Source organism: Perissodus microlepis, chromosome 20 (genome assembly GCF_051167445.1).
Source record: "Perissodus microlepis isolate ML-2025 ecotype Zambia chromosome 20, ASM5116744v1, whole genome shotgun sequence".
NCBI classification, from domain to species: Eukaryota; Metazoa; Chordata; class Actinopteri; order Cichliformes; family Cichlidae; genus Perissodus; species Perissodus microlepis.
The window spans coordinates 25,853,810-25,872,015 of NC_140480.1; the positions used below are offsets into that span (position 1 = coordinate 25,853,810).

Below are 18,206 nucleotides of genomic sequence, written 5' to 3' on the forward strand. Positions count from 1 at the left end.
ACTGAAGCTAAGTAGAGGGTTTGTAACCCCAAAAATAAATCTTTTTGTACATTTATGGGCATAATCTCATACTTAGAGTATTTTTCCCTCACAATATTACCCTCCATATCCTGGCTCTAGAGTTTTTTTTTTATTTTACCTAGAACGGCCCGAAAATGCTGTTGAACATGCAGACTTACATGCATGCTTCACACCCCCACTCACTCATCTCCAACACACACACACACACACGCACGCACGCACGCACGTACACACACACACACACACACACACGCACACACGCACAACCAAATACACTCACATTCTCACACAGTGTCCTACGTGGCATTCTGTATCTTTATTGTTGTAAATGCTTTTCATTCAAGCATGCCAGGCCACACAATGCAGGATCCAAGATTATTTCTGATGGTAAATGTAAATGGTTTGTCTTGTGATGTCTTAAGTGTGGTAAAGGTTATGCGTTGATGTTTCATTTAAACGTCGAAGCCCCCCAAAATCGATATTAATGTACACATCCACTGAGGGATCATGCTGAGAATTAGCAGTTCCTCTCGAACTTTCAGAGGGGGTTCAAAGATAAAGAAATGGTACATCTGAATGAATGCCCTTTCAACTCCATGGGTTGAAATGTAAGCTCAGTACTGAGTTTTTATTAAGCAGAATGTGTACTAAAGCAGCCGGTTGACTCGTGTGGCATTGTGTTTGGATCGACTAAAATCAGGCTTTTGCATTTGACTGAAGATGTGGGCAAACATTCTGGCCCACCATTTCTCTTCAATGGCACCCAAGTGCTTCGGGGAGAGAGAGGGGATCAATGACTGTCACCTAGTATGTCAGCAGCATGGGTCATCCAGGAAAGTTACTCTCAAGTCAAGTTGTGGCCATTCAATGGTACCTACTGCAAGGGCATATGCTGGTCTTTGTCAAGGGGTACAAACATCTTTATCTGCTGTGGAACTCGGAGCATGTTTGCACAACCTGGGGTACACCATATTGATTTTATAGCTAAGTTAGCAAATCTTTGAAGAGGAATTATTTGTAAGACATCAGTATTTTTGGTCGTGATACACAATAGAGGCCTCTAATAGTGGAAACATGCTCCAAGCTCTCAGTGAGGTAAAGTTTCAGCTAATATTTGACAAATATCCAGCTTACCCCTTGCACATGCATGTTAGTGATCTCTAGTGAGCTGCTCAGTGCACTCATCATTCAAAGGCTCAACCATAGGATGAGTCATGTTCATTTCAAACCACAGACAACTTAAACAGATGTCTGTTCTGTTTTTTGTTGTTTTTTTATGCCAAAATTGCAATCTCTGGATATACAAGACATAGCATTTAGTGCGGCATATCAGTTCAGTGGGTTTTGCGAAGCAGCTTAATCGCTCCCATGGAGTCCTCAAGCACCCACAGCACCTAAGCTTGCAAAAACTAAGGAAGCCATAGCACTCAATGTCATCATCACTGCAATCCAACCCCTCCAAGCCCAGCCCAGCCCAACCCCATTCCCACCACCGCTCCCACCCTGCCCTGGTCTGTGCTTACACAGAGTGGCCAGAGAGGGGTGCCGCGTGCTATCAGACCTACCGTAGGCAGAGAAGTCCACCACAGTCAAGATACACGGAGCACACATAAGACACAAAGCAGGAAGGAGGAGAGCAGAGACAAAGGAAGAGATTGAACTCACAGAAGACACCAAAGAAGGGTAATCACAGCAAATGTAGTTAGCTACACTGTAAGGACTGAGGAAAATGACAGACGGAGAAGCCCCCTCATTAGCACAATCATATCTTGTGCAGCAAGTCCATTGGAGTTTTAAAATAACATCAATTTTAGATATGTTACTGCACCTCATCAAATTATCAATCATGTTTGTGGAAAAAATAATAATTACAGGCCCAAAACAACAGCATTGTACTAACTAGTAATTTAAATAATTACTCTTTCAGGACGAGGAGAAAAACAATGGCTGTTCTGTATGTTAAAATCTTGTCATTTTCCACTCAAGTCCCAAAGCACAAGTGAGAGAAAGAGCAACAATAACATTAATGACAAATACATTAAATGAAAAAAAGAAAGAGAAACAAATAAATTAAAAAACATTAACCATGGTGGATAAAGAATGTAATTAACAACTGTGGAGAAAAACTGGGTTAGAAAACATCAAAATTGTAAAGTTTCATCTAGCCTAAAATCCAATACAATTCAAACAGGCTAAATTATTTTTAAAGCTACTTGAGTAAAATATGGAAAATGCTTTTTGTTATTATTTTATTACAATGCCAAACACAACACCCCTAAGCCTTTATATAATAGGCATATTATTATAGTCATATATAGGTTAAAGACATTTTTTGTTTGCTTTGCTTTATATTCAGTACAATTATAAATTATATCAGGCAGGAAACATCCTCCTGAGGCAGAACATACCTCTCCACCTTTCAGGTTCTTCATTCCCATGTCACCCTTCCCCTTCTTGCCCTTCTTGTTCTTCTTCTTTTTGAAACAGCACTTCTTGACGATGCAGAAGCAGCATGTTAGAATGAGTAAAGCGGCGACCACGGCGATGGCGATGATGGCCCATGATGGCACTGAGGAGCATATACAGACCAGTGTACAGATGAACCCACACAGAAAAGCTACAAGTAAATACTGTGACATTTGACCGACCTATCATTAAGCCTCCTGTCACATCCTGGGCCAAATATATTTAGTAAAAGGTGGTAGGTTAGCAATTAGATCTAGTGAAAATTAGATTTCTCCGCCATTAGGAAGAGCAGCCAGTGATCAATACTGAATAAAGACATTAAAGGGCTGCAAATGCCTGCAGCAAAAAGAGAAAATCTAATTCCAAATTCATTGCTTTGAGTTGTATCAATGGGAACTGATGGCTGATCGGATGTTTGGGGCTTGCGTGGCACTCACGTGGGATCTTGTCGATTTCATTCAGGAACTTGTTTTTGATCTCGTCAAAGGCATCATTCTTGCTCACTGGTTCGGTGGAGTTGTCTGCCGAGACTAACGCGACCGGCGCTGGAGTCACAGTCAAGGCACTGGCTCCCGTTGGCTTAGCAGCGACCATGGGCGTTGTCTGATGCCTGAACAAGTTCCACTTCATTTAGGCTGCACGTACTGTCCATGAAAAAAAAGGGGAGGGGGTTATTAGTAGGGAGACCAGACCATTCATGACTTGTTCTCAACCACCAATACATTCCACCTGTGTGTCACTACACTGCCAACATTCACAGGTGGGTATTAACAGTTTGACATTAAAGGGTTGAGTCATTTGGCTGATTTTCACATCTTTTGAAGATGTTTGAAAGAAAAAACTACATGAATAAATGCAAAAACACACAAGTTATAGTAAAGCATTAATTTACCAGAAAACAATCAGAAAGGCTAAAACAGTGAAATACTTTGTTTGACTTAAAAGATAAAATGGATATATGGATGGAGCTGTCTTATGAAAGTCGTCTAAATCAGCGGTCCCCAACCATTTTTGCGCTACGGACCGGTTTATGTCCGACAATATTTTCACGGACCAGCCTTTAAGGTGTCGCGGATAAATACAATAAAATAAAACCAGTACCGGTACCAAAAAAAGGAAGATTTATTCATAACACACGGGAAAAGACCCAGGGAAATTGAGTTAACAATAAAAACGATTAAAAAATGACAATAAAAACCCTGAAAACCATACATTTCACACCTGGGCCTCAACTCTTGCGGCCTGGTTGGGGACCACTGGTGTAAATGATACAAAAGGTATAGGAGAGGGATAGCTGATGTATTCGATTCATGGTTTTGATATTTACTCCCTTTCGTGACATATAAAAATGTGTTTGTTAGCCACTGAGCCCCAAAAATGTAAATCACCAAATTAAATACAGGTCATGACAGAAACAAAAGATTCATTCACAGAACTTGAACTTGTAAACTTCTATGTAGCATTAAGTTGGACCAGTGGGATCTTGGTTTTTACATTTTTAATACTTGGTAAGTCCCAACGCTACTGATTATTTTGAGGAAATATACCTACAAAAAAAAAACCAAAAAAAAAATGTTATTACTTCTGCTGAAGTATCACTGAGATCAATTTAGCTCCAAACTCTCTCTCATGCCTCCAGTTAAATATATATGTAGTAGTATATGCAGGGGCTGCTTTCAAATCCATCTGCTGAATCCATCCAGAAGGAGAAAATTATATTTACAAAATGATTTTGTGACAGTGGCTTAGAAGCCAGTTTTGATATACTATCCAATGCTGACAAATCAAATGCGAAACTTGAAACTTCCTGAGTGCACACAGTGAGTAGAGAGTGTCTGGTGTCCAGAAGTTAAACCTCTGAAATGAACAATATTTGCATGTATATAGACTTAAGATGTTTCAACTGGGGAAATGAGAAGCTGATCTGTGTGCATGTTTGTCTGTGTGTATGTTTCTGTGTTTGTGTAACATATGCCAAAGTGAATATTTTAAATATGACTTTTCTTTTCAAATGTCTGGAGAAGGCCCCGTGTCAGATTGGCGACCTGTCCAGGGTATACGCCTCTCGCTCTGTGGTAGCTGGGATAGGCTTTCTCTAATATAAGCTGAGAAAGGAGATCTTTGGGTTCCCAGAGAACCTTGGGTAAGGCTCTGTGATTTCATTTCAACTTTGTTCATGAAGAGCTCACCAACAATTATATAACTTAACAACCATTAGGTGAATAGTATGCAATTTTTATTTTATTTTTATTTTTTTGCTTTTGTGCTATATCCAACTCAATTTTTTAGACATTCTCTTTATTTATCTTGCAGTCAGCCAGTTCATCCACTGTCTGAAACAAGCCACTGTATCTTTTAATTGGCTGCCCCTCACAAATGAAGTATTTGACCTGTGGCTAACAGGGCCGTTTATTGCTCACAGCATTTGTTTGCCTTATATCACTGTATACGGGATATGCAAACTTTATTACATCATGAAGAGCTAAGAGTAGACAAAAACTAAAACAGAGTGTGTAGAATCTTTGGCTCCCAACGATTATTTGTACATAGGTTGACTTTATTATGTGAAACTCTGGTCATGGGTACTAAAGGCATTTGCTGCTGTAGTAGTATACATGACAGTAAAATCATAAGAGATCCATTTTAACATATTTCATACAATTCTGAGGTCATTTGCAAAGACTTTACTTGATCAAGGCACTAACGCTATTTTTTGTCTGATGTTGCTTCCATATGTGCGCCAGCTGTGCCTGACCAGGAGAGATGTTTAACCACACACAGAAACAAAATGAACTACTAGTAGCCATTCTCCTGTGGTGTTTCCAGAGGCCAAACAAATGTTCAATCAGAGCTCTTATCTGTTCCAGAAATCACAGAGTGACAAGTGCAGCTGAAAGCAGCCTGCCGACAGAGCGATGAGTGATTGGGCAAGACCTTGATTCAGAAAGCAGAACGAGAAGACAAGCATAACAAGAGCAGACTTCTGCTGCTGATTTCATTAAAGTCATGGTGATATGGGGAAAAAGAAGGAATTTCCTATTTCTCAAGTGCCAATTTTCCAGGATGGTGCCAGAGATTCTGCTTCTATTTATTGCTACATATAAATTATTCAAATTGAGGCTGACAGCGGAAAGGATAAGCTTATATTATTCAGGGGCCAGGACCACTTTATACATCCCAAAATATATTATGTAAAATAACTTGTGCTGCTGTTATGCAGACTGATGTTACCAGTGATGAACATCTTGTGAATATATACAGAGATGGGGAATTGAACAATTACACAAACATTGTCAGTTATTGAGAAAATTACTGAGGAATGCTTTCATCCATCACACATTTAAAAATGAGTGGGCTGTTCAATGAAACAGCAATCACAAGCCTCACTGTCTCCACTTTCCACTGTATTATGCATTACAGTAGATATTGTAGCGCTGTTAAAGATATCCACTTACATCTGAGGTTTATGGGCAGTTTTTCCTTTTTGTCCCTCACATTTGATCAAGCCAGACCAATCAAATTACTATTCATGGTTATGTGTACAAGAATTTTATCTCCTCCACACTGAGGACGAACAGAGGGGACACAGACTTGTTTTATGACAAACATTAGCCCTGTTTTACAGCTAGCTAAGCCCTTACTACTCGCTCCAGTAAAATCAGATAAATAAACCATTTTTATTTTAAAGAATGCCATCAAACACCAGACAATGCCTTTTAACAAAACTAAGATTTGCTGCACTAAATACCAAATACACACAGTCTCCAGGGTAGGAAACTTAATCTTCTGAATAAAAAACAGGTCATATCAGACATCCAAGCAAATTGACCTTGCAAGGTGCTTGTTCCTTTTCTCTGACTAGATCTAAATATGCATATCCTGAAATAACTTGCAACAATAATGATCCACAATGCCTCGCTATCTAAATAAAGGAACATTTCTTAATGGGAAATTAAGCATAAAAAAAACAAGACTAAGAGTTTCCAGCCATGCTAATAGCTCCTGCTGCATCAGTATGCTGTCATGCTAGCAGCTATGACATTCGCCGACATTCGCTAGCAGGCTAACATGTGCTCAGGGTGATTGGTATCACATATGACGGTTTTGCAGGTATTTAGTCTTAAACCAAAAAGTTACAGAAGATAAATGAGTCTTCTAAGTCGTTACAATTCATTTTTGTTTAATAAAAATGCAAAGCCACCAATGTGAATCCTCAAGTGGCACTAGAAGTAAAGCTAAGTAATTATAATGCATCATCTGGAATGATGAATATCTGCACAATATTTTGTGTATTTTGGAGACTTTAACTGGGTAAGTGAAAACTTTATCTTACTGCTGATAAATGAAAAGTCAAAGGATCCACAAAGTCATTAAAATTCTTCCATTAAGGAGGATAAACATTTGTACCAAGCCTCAGAGTAATCTATCAAATAGTTGTTGGAACTGTTACGCCTCCTCTTCTTTCTGCTCTCGCTGCAGGGTTTCTTTCCACAGCAGTCTGTAGGCAGGAAGAGTTGCTGACATATTACGGGTATGCTTGTGTAGGCCTCCGCAACAGCTCAAATAAGCCTGGCCTAACTTTTTTTTATCTGTCTCCTTCCAAGGATCCACGTTTCATGTATTTTTTAATTTTTAAGAAATGAACTGATAATTGGCATCCTAACCTTTCTATCCCCTGTTTTCTCACTCGCTGTGAGCTACAAGATGTTTCTGCCAGCACCAAGGTAGTATACTAACCACCAGGCTGACACCACTAAGAGCCATGTTGAAGTGTAGCTGATAACTACAAAGATCTGCTGTAATCTACCATCATAAATCACTACAGTGCATATATGTAACATATTAACGCAACATTTTCACACTTGTGCAGAGGTTCCAAGCAAGAAAACTAGGAGTCAGACTGGGAAGTTCAGTCCCTGAACCAACAGATTAAACCCTGAAAATAAGTAACAGTAACAGTAACACTTCATTATCTGAAAGGCCCTTGAGCAAGACACTTAAGCTCCATCTGCTTCAGCGGAAATGTACAGTGACCAGTAGATCAGACAGTATTTGTACTGGGCAGCTTCCAGATCCAAATGTGTTTAAGTGTTTGAGAGTTGAGCAGGCCCTGAAAAAGCAGCAGTTAGGGCCAGGAAAGCCCACCCTGGATGGTATAAATAGCCTTTCCATCCAATATATATTTAATATAAACCATGACTACTGGAACTCTGTGGGAGGTTTAAGCTCCATCTTTCAATGTGCGTCTCATTTCGTTAGAGTTTGAGTCATCAGAATTAGTTAAAACAAAATGGCTCAGCTGCACGGCACACAGCAGCACAGCTATGGGCATGATCCTTCCCTTATCACGAAACACACTGCTCAGAGTTGGATTGAGATCAAGCATATTTAGCTTTCCCATGCAAACAGACTTGGTATATTAACGCCAAGTACAAGCACAGCACTTGTAAGTGGTACGCAAAGGTTAAATATTTGTCTTTCAGTAAAAGGTGGGATAAAATGAAGGTGAAGGCAGGTGGTTTTAATTTAACTAACAATCACTGGAAATGCCAAAGGTTGTTTCTTTCATTAGTAAACAAATTAAAGACATTTTTTTAAATACATTCATCTTTTCAAATGCATTTAATAACTACTTCAATCCTTTAGTTGCAGAAATTAATATGCATCTTGTTGCACAGTAATATTTATATGACCAGATTCAAAATTAGAAAACATTTTCATAAAGTAACATAGTTTTTAAATCTTCTGATTTTTTTCCTATTTTAAGTTGACAATGCAACAACCTCCCCACCTAGATCTGATGCTGCAGATAGGTTGGTGTCCTAACCTAAGCTCCAAGCTTTAGGAGTGTGCTTTGCATCATATTTAAGAGCACGAACTGCATGTGTTTTATGCTGTAAAATAAATAAGATTAGTAGGTGATATTTAACAAAAAATACTCAAGGCACACTAATGGTTTACCACATCATATGTTGTCTTCATCATCATTAGAGGAAAATATGAGTCACTTAGAAACAGTCCAATATGTCTCCAGGCTTATCACTATTATTACCCTGCACCTGTCAAATCCTAATGATGTAATCAATGTGTCCTCGCGCAAACATAAAAATAAAAAAAAACATCACTAAGAAACATGACTAAGAAATTCTGTGCCCCTATCTGAGGTCATGTGCATGACATTTTGACCATTGTGACATCCTCTCCAGCGATGGGAAACCCCAGGCTGCAGATAAGCCAACTGCAAGCACGGGGACTGTGTTTAGTAAGGGCTTATTAGCAACCAGGTCAGATCTCTGAGAAAACAACCTAAGGAGAGTAAGCTAAAGTCACGCAGCTGTTTCACTGCACAACAACAGGGCAGCCTGAGTAGCAATTAATTAACAATCTGCAGCCAAAGAGCCAGGTCTGTTTTCCCTCTGCACTGACGCTTTGCCTCTATAGCCTTTCACACAGCTGTCCAATAGTGGCCAAAGTATATCTCTGTGTGTGCAGCAAAATTATAGATCCATCCAGACTTGAATTCAAATGCAGTGCATGGCTTTAAACCCCAGAAACATCATAACATCTACTTTCAAAATGGCTTCTACAAATGAAAAGAAAACTGGTCCCAGGGTCATGTGACTGCAGCCTGGGGCAACAGTCAGGATCAGTGGGGCGGCAAATTAAGTATTGAATACAGTAAAGCACTTTGAAAAGATACAAAGAGAAAGGACAGTAAAGGGTGCTTGGATGTCATTGGCCACCAGACGACCAGGGCCCTAAAAGATACAAAGCAATCTGAATTACTCTGACCCCAGTGAAATCATTCAACCCCCACTGAGGCTCCTGCCATCTGTGACATTATGGCTTCTGTGTGGGTGAAGTGCTTGGCCTCATACTGAACTAGCTGTGCATCCCATGCTGCTTCATAGCCCTATAAGCCTTCTTAATGTGATTGTTTATACAAGAAGCTACATACATGCAAAGCCTTTCATACTAGACAGACCCTTAAATTTTGCAGAACTGACCGTCATGCAAAATAGTATTTCTTTCACAGACTATCCATTTGTGATAAGTTGCATTTATGGGTGTGCTCTAATTTTGTACTTTTGCGTTTCATGCTGAGTGACTCTTTCATCTGAATCCCAATGAGCTATTTTAGGTTTGAGCCAAGTTGCATAAGATATTGAGGATATCGTTTAAAGGGTAATTGTTCAAAGGCATCACGCAAATCTCGAATTCATGATAAACACACTTGAAGAAACTGGACGAAGAGAATACTGGCTCAGCTAGCACTGAGTCACAGCTGACCTCTGACTCTCTAGGCTGGATTTCAGCTGAAAATGTGGACTGGAACATTAAGAGAATAAGGAGCATTGTATTTTATTAGATCCATCAGACAGAACAGCACTGTAGTCGGAAAGCTGAGCTGAGATGGTGGAGTTCTTTCAATTAGAGATAATGTGCAGCTTTGTTCCTGAACTCTTGCTACTTTATGGTAATTCACCCCTGCTGAAATGGACTCAGGGCTCCTATAGTCATAATGGGCTCATTTTGGCCAAGTTTTAATAGGATTACAGTGAGGATACTGATAGTTGCCTTGCTTGTTATTTACCAGCAAAGACACAGTGTGGACAAAATCTAAGATTGCAACTCACATGTCACTTTATTAGGTTTACCTTACTAGAACTGGATCGGAACCCTTTCTGAAGACACTATTTATATTTTAAGTATTCATGTAATATATTAATGTAATATTATTCATGGCTAGATTAGATTAAAACATATACACTCACAAGTCACTTTATTAGATACAGTTTGCTAGAACTATATTCTGACCCATGGGTCATACCAGCCTTAATTTTTCATAGCATAGATTCAACAAGGACATTCAAGGAATGTTGTAAATATTCCTTGGAGATGTTGGTCCATATTGGTCCACATATGATGGCATCACCCATTTGCTGCTAATTTTCAGCTGGACATCTATTATGCAAATTTCCCATTTATGTTCAAGAAACCAGTTTGAGATTATCTGATTTTTGTGACATGACATCTTACCCTACTGGATACATTCATTAGAGATGGGTACACTGTGATTACAAAGGGATGGACATGGTCAGCAATGACAGTCATATAGGCTGTGGCATTAAAAGGAATCTCAACTGGTACTGAGGGGCCCAAAGTTCCACCACACCTTTACTTCACCATCAGCCTGAACATGGATACATAGCAGAGCAGATCGATGTGTTAATGTTGTTTATGCCAATTTCTGACCCTACCATTCAAATGTTGCAGCAGAAATCAATACTTATCAAGCCAGGCAACATTGTGCAAATTGGAGCCTCAGTTTCCAGTTCTTAGTTGACTGGTATGGCACCCACTGTGGTCTCCTGCTCACAGGATAGTTTCTCTTTTTCGGTATTCTCTATCAACCTTAGAGATGGTATGGGAAAAATCCAGTAGATCAGCATTTTCTGAAATACTCTTAATCATCCATCTACAAGACACGCCATGTTCAAAGTCACTTTAATCACCTTTCTTCCCCATTCTGAATCTTGGTTTAAACTTCAGCAAGTGGTCCCGGCCATGTCTACATGCCTAAATGCACTAAGTTGCTGCCTTGTGGTTGGTCGATTAGATGTTTATGCAAATGAGTGGCTGAACAGGTGCCCTTAACAAAGTGGGCAGTGAGTGTATATTTATTTGTATATGCAAAAACACAATTATACTGCCACTGGATTACAGTATTAACAATAGAGTTTTCTGTATTGCTTTACACTACTTGTAACAACAAGTTTAGCAGGGCTCCATGAATATATCTTGTTAAGTCTTTCATGTTACTGCATCTCTCGTTCATCACATATAAAGTCCACTTATCAGATTTCACCAGGCATGCAGAGTCAGATAACTGCTAATTGTATGGCAGAGGCAGATTTCTGCAAGGTAGCCTACTGGAGTTTTAAAGCACTCCCTGTTTTGCAATTGCATGGTAGACAGCCAACAGTCTGACAAAAGCACTTGCAAATCCAAAACACAGCATGCAGTGTAAAATATGCTTCAGAGCCAGATTCCTCAGTTTATGACCAACAGCCTTCAAACTGCTAGCCACAATAAATCGCTATGAGTATGCCAAGTGTCTGTCAGATGCTATATTTTATTTAACAGCGATTTAAACAATGAACTCCTCCAACATGGCTCAAACGTCAGTGTTAAACAGCTCTCATATAAGGTGTTTATGTCTCCTTATTTGTGTTAATGTGGCACATGATGGAAGTGCTGTTAGAAAAGCTGCTGTTAAAAAAGTGATGGCAAAGCATACAAAATGAAATCTGACATTTTTATAACAAAAAAGAAAAACACTTTTAAAAGTGGACAGTAACGCTGTAAACATTACACCAAATCTGCACCAACAAAGAGCAGATTGATTGACATTTACATACTCACTCAGTGACTGATCTGCTATACAGTCAGCGAAACTGCGGCCATCTAGGACAGGATATTTACAGAGACACTAGGACTCTGTGTACAGCTTCAGGGCTGCACGAATACTCTGACTGCAAACATAAACAACACAAGCATCTACAGAAAAAAGTATGACCATCCATCAGCGAGGTCAGCAGGGCAATTACACTTTTATGTCAACAAAATGATGGAAATCCTGCTGATGATGTGAACGCACTGACTGAGATAAGGATGTTAAAAAAAGGTGTTTTGCAGATCATCTCACTAAAGAGAATTAAAGAAGAGCCTCTTTCTCATCTATCGCATTGTGCACTGATCCAAAGGGTGGTCCAGAGGGCCTCATTTACAAACCTGCTTGTGTAGATAAAACAATGCTTATTCTCACCTGCAGCTGAATGTGATTCAGCTATTATCAGGAGGGATCCTTGAAAAAAGAGGGGGTGGGGGGCGGATGCCAGGGTTTGAATGCTGAGTGAGGAGCTGCGGGGATCATTTACAGCCAGTTGCCATACATTCTCCCTCTCCCCCTCAGCACATCCCCTTTCCCTGTCCCCTGATAGGTCGATTAATCATTCTGTCACAGAGACAGTGACCCAATCTGCATGTAAGGTTGTGCAGAGGAAATGTGACGGAGCAGAGGGCTTCTGCAGCACTGCAGATAGGCCACATCTAATAACAGTTAAAAAGGGAACATACGCAGGCAGTAAGACTGCTAAACGTAAGGATTTACCCACTATGACTGCTCTGAAGAAGTGGCTTGGCTGAAATAAATAAATACATAAAATATGCACATTTATAGATAATGAAAATGAGTAAATATAAACCTACCTAGACTAGCATAAAGACTGCAAACAATGTAAATAGCACTTCTTTAAAAGTTTTGGTAGGTCAAAAAAGTAATGCCTCTTTGACGCCAAATCGAAAGTAATGCCTGAGATGCTCAGCTTATGGCCCACAGGTAACATTGGGATCACCAAGTGGCTGACTGGACCACCATTTTCTAATCCACTAAGAAAATTTTACTTAGGAGGTCCCAGCTATGTCAAGCCAAAGGATTTCCAATTAAAATGCAGTTGCTTCTCCTGGATGCAGTAAAAAACCAGACGTATATATCCGAACCAAGACGATATATTCAGTAATTTAATGTAGACCTGCTTGAAACTTAACTGTTCAATATTCATGTAACTTTTCAGACTACTAATCACTGGGTAAATCCAGAGGTTTTGCTGTAACACTGTTGGTGTTACACAAAACAGTATGATGAAACATGCTGAAAACCACATCACTAATTCTCCAAGTATGCCCCTTCTCTGTGCTGTGCTCTCTCTGACCATCACAAACTGTCTCCTCCAATGAAGCTAAGGGGCCAGAAAAGAAAGCTGCTGGAAATTTCGCCATGACTAGCATGTTTTTTTTTTCTCCCTGTAAAGATTAAAGAGTGGTGAAACTGCCCCGTCAGCACTGCAGGAGGCTGTGACTAGTGACAGTGTCTAACCGTTTAACACTGAATCTCTCTGCCATCTCCTGCCAGCGACACACCATCACATGGGCTTGGGCCAGAACTGGAAAGGCTCGACTCTCACCTGGAGTGAAAAACAAATGGCAACTGAGCAATCATGGTGATAGCTGTGTTAACGTGTCAGAGAGGAAATCACTGACTCATTCTTAGAGTCCAACATGGCTGGCATTATCATTTTAAACAAGCTTTTGCTTGTGGAATACTTTAAGATTTAAGCTTAGGGAGAAAAACAATTTAACCTAAATAAAGCTATGGTAAGTTGGAAAACAACAGTAATATGGGTGCAAGAGGGCACACCCACTCTAGCACTATACTGTAGCACAGGATACAGGCTGCACAGTTAGAATAAGCCTCTTTTCTTTGTGTTCCACTTTAAGCAGTTCCAGCATTCGGGCACCAGCTGCCTTCTTGGTGGGAGCCAAGAGAAAAAAAGAAATAAGATTGGTGAACTTCAAAGCTTCCTCTCATTTTTCTAGTTATGTATGAGAGACTCTGAGAGTATTTCTTAGTGCGAGAGCCACTGGGAGCGGCTGCCTGAGGTTTGAACTTAATGAGCCTGCCTGAATGTTTTAGAGCTTGACAAAAAAAAAAAAGAATCATCAGAGCATGCTCAGTATCACATAGCCTCTTGAATACTCTGCACTCTGAATATTGGACATGTAAATACACAGATAGAGTACCTACAGTTCTACATGAACATATAATATGATCCCTGACATTCTACAGTGTACTTGTCTACTCGACTTCTTAGAATCGAATGATCATGTGACCATTTCAAATGCAAGCCATTGACTGACTTTGATCATTGTGACACCAGATACTAGGGGAGAAATAGACCTAGTTTAAATCCCAGTATGTTATTCAGAACAAGGCGGAAGAATAAATAATGAATTGATAATTAACAATTCTCTTTGTGCATGATGTAAAAATTGTGTTGTATTTGTAATTTGCTTTCAAAGCAGGATCAAAACTCCTGGCTTTCAAAAACACTGCAAAATAACACCCTAGCTATTTTTAGTCTATTTGTTAAATAGAATTTTAATTAAATGGAATTTAATAATAACTCTGCTGTGATAATGATAGGCTCAGAATTGCAAGAGTCAGCATTAGGAATTAAGAAGTACACGCAGCTCATTATAGGTTTCGTCCTTGGTACTGTCACCTCAGTGCTGCCTATGCTATATGTCCCATGAGAGGCAGCAGAAAAAAAGAGCATCCTGCAGCACTTTATGAAATCCCCACCCCTCCCTCTATACTCCTCAGCACAACTGTCAGTCTCTTTTTGTGTCTAACTGCTCAGTCTAAAAAGATAAAGAGTAGTGGAGCTTGTGTCTGTTTTGTTACATTGTGGACAGACCTGGGGTTTGTGTGTGTGTGTAGTGTGCTTTTTCTGGCTCCACTTGCCTGTTTCTTAGTATTTAGGGAGGTTATGAGAGAAACCGGTGTAGCTAAAGGGGCAAGCACAGCATCTGTCAGCAGGGCAGCCTCCTGGACACTCTCCAGGAAAGAGGTACAACATCCACCAGGCAAGCTAAATGAGCCGTGATCAATGAGTATAATATACAGAGCCAAAGCTACACTCCCCTTCCAAAAAAATTTACATAACACTACCTGATTTGAAATCATTAATTTCGTGAACTCAAGGTCCTGTGGCTAGATCCCGGGGCAGATAAGGGCCCAGGAACGGTCTGTATTTCTTTTACAAGGAATCGTCTCGGAGTAAAGTTGGGAACACATGCATCGGTAACATGCACACAGCACCTGCGTTATTGTATAAGGAACGAAAAAAGAAATGCTGAAGTTGGACGCTGAAGGTAAAAATCCTCCAATACAGCAGCAACCACTAGCCCGTAACTCTATTCCAGATTCCACGAAGGAAGTGTTCAAGCAGAGCTGAGAAGAGACTTTAAAATACATCCTTACCTAGCACTACCGTAATTCCGTAATCCTGTTCTCCACAACAGGCAAACCCATTCACCAAATAGGCACTTAGGATTAATGCTACAGTGCCTTAATAATGTCCCTCGACTGCTTTCCCATCAGCACCAGAAACTGCAGTCCTCTTCGCACTGTTTCCACTGCAGCAATACTTGTTCTCCTATATACACACACACACGCTCTCTCAGTCATTCTAGCTGTGACTACCCCCACCTCTGTTTCTCTCAATCCCCTCCTCCTCTCCCTCTCTTCACTCTTTCTTTCACTGAATGGAACCCCCTCCCCTTCTTTCAGCTCTCCCTTCCCCTCGCTTTCTCTCCATCTTCAATCTCTCTCTCCGTTCCAGCACTCGCTGCGCGGACAGCTGATTTGTGATGCTGCTCACAAGGTGCTGTATGCAGCAATCTGTGCACCGATGCATAAGGGCAATCCAAAAGCAGCCAGATGCTCTACAGTTTGACCGGCATCCATATCCTTATTCCAAAAACCACTGCTCCTGAAGGACTCAATTGGTTTCGGATGTGTCCCTCAGCTAACAAGGCTGCAAGTGTTTGAAAAAAACAACAACAACAAAAAACGGGGAAATGAAAATATGCACAGAGGAAAAAAATGACATATTACAGAAGACACCACTATCCAATAATATGCAGGCACTAAGATGCCTGCTTACCTCAGCAGTAGTTTGCTGCTTTGGCTCTCTTTTCATTTATCTTGTTTATGTTCTTTGACTAACACCCCTGCTACTGTCATAATAAAAGATTTATTCTAGATATTCATACCAACCTAAACCTTATATAAATATATAGATATATAACTTTAAAAACCTTTCCACCATGCTTTACATACTGTAAGCTGTGAAGCTTGATAAATAGAATCTTATCTGTATAATTCTTTGCATAAATATTGCAAAACCATCGAAATCCACAGCTTTTTTTCCCCTTACAGTGGCCGTTTTATTGGATTAATGAGAAGATGTAATGCACACTTTCACTTGACGCCAGTGGTCAACCAGACAGTTTGGAGCCCTTGGGGCACTGCTGTGTGTCACTGGGAATTATCATCCTCCCCTAAGTGAATCATCCACCTTATTGGCCTGCAATGAGCGCTGAAACCAAAAATCAATAAAGTCTCAATCACTAAAAAGGGAAGGGGTAGGGATAGAGAGGGGGGTGGGTTGCTGCAATTTCAAAACATGCATCTGGAAGGGAGGATCGCAATTTGCTCCCTTTCTGTGACATTGCCATTTCTCAGTGCTGGGTCGAGGCCGTAATAGCTACTCGCTGTTTTTGAATTAGAAGTGATTTGGTAATTAAAGGGAAGGTAACGGTATTCCAATAAAGTTCACATAAAGAAAAATGAGTAGAGGGCTCTGTACATCTTTGTCCGCTCCATATATCCTCACCTTCCCCTGCTAGGCAAGGATCATTTTTTTATATATTTCTTTTTTATTCTATCACTGAATACATCAGTGGCAACAGGGCTTCAGTATCTTGCCCACAGGCACTTCAGCAAGCAGTGTAGGAGCTGGGGATCAAAACACTGACCTTCCAATTGATGGACAACCTGCTTTATCTCCTGAGCCACAGCCACCCCTTTAATAGTTTCTTTAATAACAAATTTTACTAATACCGTTAATAACAGTGGTTCAGTGGTTAGCACTGTCGCCTCACAGCAACAGGGTTTGATCCCAAAGTGCCAGATGGGGCATTTCTTTGTGGGATTTGCATGTCCAGCCTGCACTTTCATGGTTTCCTATCGGCTTCTTTTCAAATTCTAGGTGGCCGCAAGTCTCTCTGCTTTAGGCCTGGCAGACCTTTTGCCTTACAACAGGTGCGATAGGACAGTTGGATGGATGGATGAATGGGTGGATCTTTAAAAACAGCTAGCAAATGAACAATTTGAGTTTTATTTTTAAAGGCTAATTTACTAACCAGCTGATTTTATGGTTTACAGCAAACTCAAAAAAATGTTTTTGCATCTTTGTTCAGCTGTACACTGATACACAATTGGTATTAGTGAGTTGTTAGAGCAGCAGGAGGGTAATTAAGGAATTGATTCAAAATGACTACAGTGCTCAATCATCAATCCAAGAGTGTGACTCACTAATATGTATGCGTGTGTTTATGTCTGTGTCTGTGTGTGTTTAATTAATAAGAAAGCGAAAGCTGAGGCATAAGCTGTACCAGACCTTGGCTAGACAAAGCACTTGCTATCATGATCTTTTTATTGTTGGTTTTGGCTTTATCTGTGTCTTCTGGTCTTCTGTCAACAACAACAACAACAACAAAAACTGAAATACGTTCTTAAAAATCACAGAGACACAATCCCTCCATCTAGTTTTGCGTAGGGTGAAAGTAAATTGACAGCCTTCCTGTCTGCTAATTTACAGACCAGCTCTGCAAATTAACAAATGTGACAATATCCTGCCATCATCGTCAATCTATCTTTTTCACATTATAAGAGATATTTCATAGCCTTGTGCCCTAGCCTGACTCAGTATCTGAAGAGTGCAAACAGCATAATGATATGCTGAAGATTCATAGCATGCTGGATTCACCCGTAGTAAGCAACACTGGCTTCTCTTCATTGAAATGTGAAACACAGAAGGGTTTTTAGTGGCAAATGAATCAACGCTCTCATCATAATTTGTTTGCTCCCGACTATTGCTGCAGCAGCAGATTCTCAATACAATAATAATCTAGTAATCATCTGCATAATTTCATTGAGTAATAAGTATTAAAAAAAACTCTAACAGACCTTACTTTGAACTAAACAGGCCAAGTCTCCAGAGAGGTTCAGTGCAACTTAGAATCCATAT

At 40.1% G+C, this 18,206-nt stretch overlaps 1 protein-coding gene across 4 annotated transcripts in view; it reads right to left on the minus strand.

The window, feature by feature from the left end:
* Window positions 1-18,206, minus strand: part of LOC146364647 (synaptotagmin-2-like) — a 69,367-nt gene that overhangs the window by 13,090 nt on the left and 38,071 nt on the right. For 3 of the 4 annotated variants that reach the window (XM_084917264.1, XM_084917266.1, XM_084917263.1), the window contains 2 exons: window positions 2,925-3,131; window positions 2,430-2,590 (listed from right to left, as the gene is read on the minus strand). In XM_084917264.1, the coding sequence (XP_084773390.1) occupies window positions 2,430-2,590; window positions 2,925-3,117 (354 nt within the window). In that variant the 5' untranslated portion in view covers window positions 3,118-3,131. Of the gene's footprint in view, window positions 1-2,429; window positions 2,591-2,924; window positions 3,132-15,373; window positions 15,589-18,206 lie in introns of those variants that run through there. The other variant, XM_084917265.1, reaches the window with a different exon arrangement.